Source organism: Pocillopora verrucosa, chromosome 11 (genome assembly GCF_036669915.1).
Source record: "Pocillopora verrucosa isolate sample1 chromosome 11, ASM3666991v2, whole genome shotgun sequence".
Classification (NCBI taxonomy): domain Eukaryota; kingdom Metazoa; phylum Cnidaria; class Anthozoa; order Scleractinia; family Pocilloporidae; genus Pocillopora; species Pocillopora verrucosa.
This window is the reverse complement of record NC_089322.1, coordinates 19,294,299-19,298,036: the sequence shown is the minus strand read 5'-3', so window position 1 is coordinate 19,298,036 and position 3,738 is coordinate 19,294,299. Positions and strand designations below refer to the sequence as shown.

General features: G+C 35.6%; 1 protein-coding gene across 1 annotated transcript; it reads left to right on the top strand.

The window, feature by feature from the left end:
* Positions 1-387: 387 nt before the first annotated feature.
* Positions 388-3,285, top strand: LOC136284336 (uncharacterized). Its single transcript, XM_066174537.1, has one exon. The coding sequence runs from the start codon at positions 490-492 to the stop codon at positions 1,765-1,767; it is 1,278 nt and encodes a 425-aa protein (XP_066030634.1). The 5' UTR covers positions 388-489; the 3' UTR covers positions 1,768-3,285.
* The last annotated feature ends 453 nt before the right edge of the window (positions 3,286-3,738 follow it).

The window sequence follows — 3,738 nt, the reverse complement described above, 5'->3', positions numbered from 1 at the left end:
CGTCCGTTTAAGAACAAAAAAGTGGCACACGAAGCGCAGCCGATTGTGACATTGATGTTCTTACCACATTTTGACGTCCTCTGTGATCTATTACTACTGAACAGACGCACGGCAACTTGGAATCTATTTGTTTTATATAATAAAGAATTTTTAAAAAAAAGTTTTTTAATGATGACGTCATCTATACGTCTGTCCTCCAATAGATCATAAGTGAGAACCAATCAGAATGCGTGTATAACTGAGCTTATTATATTACAAAAATTGGATCAATATCAGTATCTGGGCAATTGCCCACCTACCCCTCCCCTAACCCAACAACAATCTATTGATAACAATTTGGGGTAAATGTTGAGTTATGGGAGCGGTAGGTGGGCAGTTGACCAAATACTGACAGAACGTAATGTAATCCCTCTCTGCTCTAAGCTTCCTAAATCGAGCCTGAGTTTCGTGAAGAAAGGTTGACTATGTTTCAGGCGTTTGCTAAAAATTATGCGGAGCCTGGTCTATTATTGTTTTACTGGCCTTATTGCATTCGCAGCCTTTGCAATTGGAAACGTTTACTTGTGGAAAAGGGATCAAAAGAACCAGAAAGAGCGCAGTAAGGAGGAGAGGGAATACCAAGAGAGACGCCAAGAGTACGATCGGGAATGCCATGAGAGACGCAGAAAGGAGGATCGTGAACACCAAGACAGACGTTACCAAGAAGAATCAAGAGACCATCGGAGGCGGGAATGGCGCCAGTTCTCGGATCGAATCAACGCCGATTACAGCGAACTGAAAAGTAATGACATCCCACGGAAAATTTCAAAGGTAAAGGACACTTTTGAACATATGCGAATCCACTCAACAGTAACTGGCCTTGATGTTTTACGATACATGCTCAACGATGATAACTACCGCAATTTAGTGAGCGAGTCACCTCAGCTGCAGGCCCTTCGTGAAGACCTCCATATGATTTTCTTGCCGCTAAATGTCTGCTCTTCTTTGCTTCAGTTGGGAGAAGTGCCACCATATATAAAGGAAGAATTAAGATTTGTGGTGGAAGAGTTGGGGAATTTAGCAGAGCCTTTCCTTACAGGTGAACAACAAAGGGTCGCTTTGAAATGTCTGGAATATTTTGGCAGTAACAGATCATCAAATGAACATGGTCAAAGAGGGGTGGAAGGGCTTGGTGTGCGAATTAAAGCCATTGTTCCGTACGTAAACAGCTTACAGTTTATATCCATGGAAGATTGCGATTATAGCAAGTGCAAAAAATTTTCGTTTTATTTTAAAGAATCGATTATGTTTAACAACCTCGGGAATCTCAAGTTTCTCAGAGAACTACTGAAGTATCTAGAAGGTGTGGCGCTCTCTGCCAGAATCTTCAAAGGACAACCGGCAGAACTGCCTGTTGAATCGATCGAGCCGATCAACGACAGTGATAGCGATGAAGTGATTTTAATGAAAGTGCTTCATGAAGTGCGTCTATATATCCATCTTATTCTGAACGAAAACCTATCCAGGGAAGATAATGAACGAGTTGAGAGGAACATCGAGCGACTGCGCCAGCTTTATGAAAAAGGAGGGAAGAAGATCGAGGCCGAAGAGGAAAAGATTAAACACATTTGTTATTGGTTCATATTGGACCTCCAGAAAATTGAGAAGGAAATACCTCCACATCTAATTAAGCAGGGTTTTGGCACACAGTTAAAGGATTTATACGACAAGCAGTTTTGTCCAATGATGGTTGCTAAGAACCCTGGTTCAGGGGGTTCAGTAGTATAGTTGGTTGTAGAAGACCACTTTGAAAAGAGATCTCATGCAAATGCCAACTCTCTTAACTACTTTCCGTATGATGGAATCATTTAATGGAATTATTTAATGGAATGTTTTTCCATTGCGTGACATTCTCAGAAAAAGAGGAAATCAATGATGTAATACAACAAGGACTTTCCCGAGGAAATGAGTCATAGCATTGCTGTTGTTTTGATGTCATATGATAGATTTTCAACCAGTCAAAGACTTTACAATTTCACTTCACAATCGTGAAATTTTTCAGTAGAGATGGAGATGCCTTCATCACTTGAACAACTGGATCAATGCTATAACAATGTCTGTGTTTACATTTGGATTTTGTGATGACCATAAGTGCGAGATGTTATACCATCTTATGAATGTATTGCTTACCATCAAAGCAGCTGAGTGATACTTTATTGAGTTCATAGCTTCCAGGTTGATGATTGTAGCTTCTGGTGGTTTTCATTTTGTGATGTAATTGTTTGTTATTGAATAATATGTTTTAATAGCCTTAATGTTTGATGTTCTTTTTTGTAACATTTTTCTACATTCCTTTTGCTGTTCAGTCACTTTTTTCTTTGTCTTTTATGTAAGAGTACATTTTTGATCTTAAACTGACAAAGTCAATTATTGGTATACCAGAAGCCTCATCTTTGAATTTTTCAATTACTTTTTGTTTGTTATATTAAAATAAGGAGAATTTTCGAGATAATCACTATTGTCAAATTTGTCTTTATCATTCCAAAAGTCTCTATACACATCTTCAGTTCCAATTTCATATGTTAGACTGTCTGTGTCTGTAAAAAGTAATATTGCTTTGTTGCTATACTCCTTTTTAATATGATTAGTATGGAAATCATACATTAGTGTTTTTAGAATACACATCCCTATATATGCCTGTATTTTCAGAGTGATTGTGATTGATTCTTTACTCTAATGAACAGCTACAAGATGCTCATTAAAAATTTATCATGATAAATAAGTTGGTTTCAAGCTATATTAAATACATTTTTTCATTAGTTTCAAGTTTAATGGTAACTCTTTTCCAAGTATACTCCATAGTTCTGCCAAATATGCTGTTAGTCATAAGCTTGAAGAAGTCTTTTTCAAATAAATTTTCAGCATTAGTTCTCTTGTTTGTGTTAAAATTTATGTACTGTTTCAGCCACACTGACTGACTGAATTGTAATACTCAATTAATCTTTTTCAATTTTAATCCCAAATCAAGATATAATAATTACAATTATTGTAGGTTTCTGTAATGGAGTACGCACTTTTTTTTGTCATTTAATGTTAATACCAGCTTTTCAACTTCACCTATTGTCATGTTGTAATAGTGTAATTTCTTCACATTAATTTAAAAGTGTATCTTTTGTAACATTTATTTTCTCAGCACCAAGTGGGTAGTCATTATATATTATGCAATTTCTGTGGGTACTTGAGACTGACTTCTAATATTAAACCTTTTTTACTGTCTTATGTGTATTTGCCTATCTTTTCCATTTCTTTTTCTATCATCCATTTAAAACCATCAGTAGGTAGATATTGGCTATATATGAAATACCACCTCTCATTTCTTTTTCAAGAAACTGAAACATATCTATGCCTGTCATCAATTCTAATTTTATCTGCCATTTTTAACATAGCATCCCAAGATAGCCCAAGACTTGTAAAATACTGGCATGGTTCAAGTTTATAGTATTTCAGACAAGTCTTCCTGAAATTGTCAAATACATCAGCAAGTAGAAAAATGTGACTTCAAATATAAATTATGATAATCTCCCATCAAACATTTATTGCATGTTTGTATTAGTTGTCATCATTTAGGATATGGTAAAATTAATCTTTTGTTGGTGATTGTTTAACATTGAATTTATCAAAAGTGTTCATATAGTCATTTGGATAAACTACTTTTTGTTTCATGAGCTTGAATTGCTCATTTTTAAAGACTTGATGTAT

What these genes read in the sequence shown, in the direction of transcription:
- LOC136284336 (XM_066174537.1), top strand. Translation starts at nt 490, where the DNA reads ATGCGGAGCCTGGTCTATTATTGTTTTACTGGCCTTATTGCATTCGCA.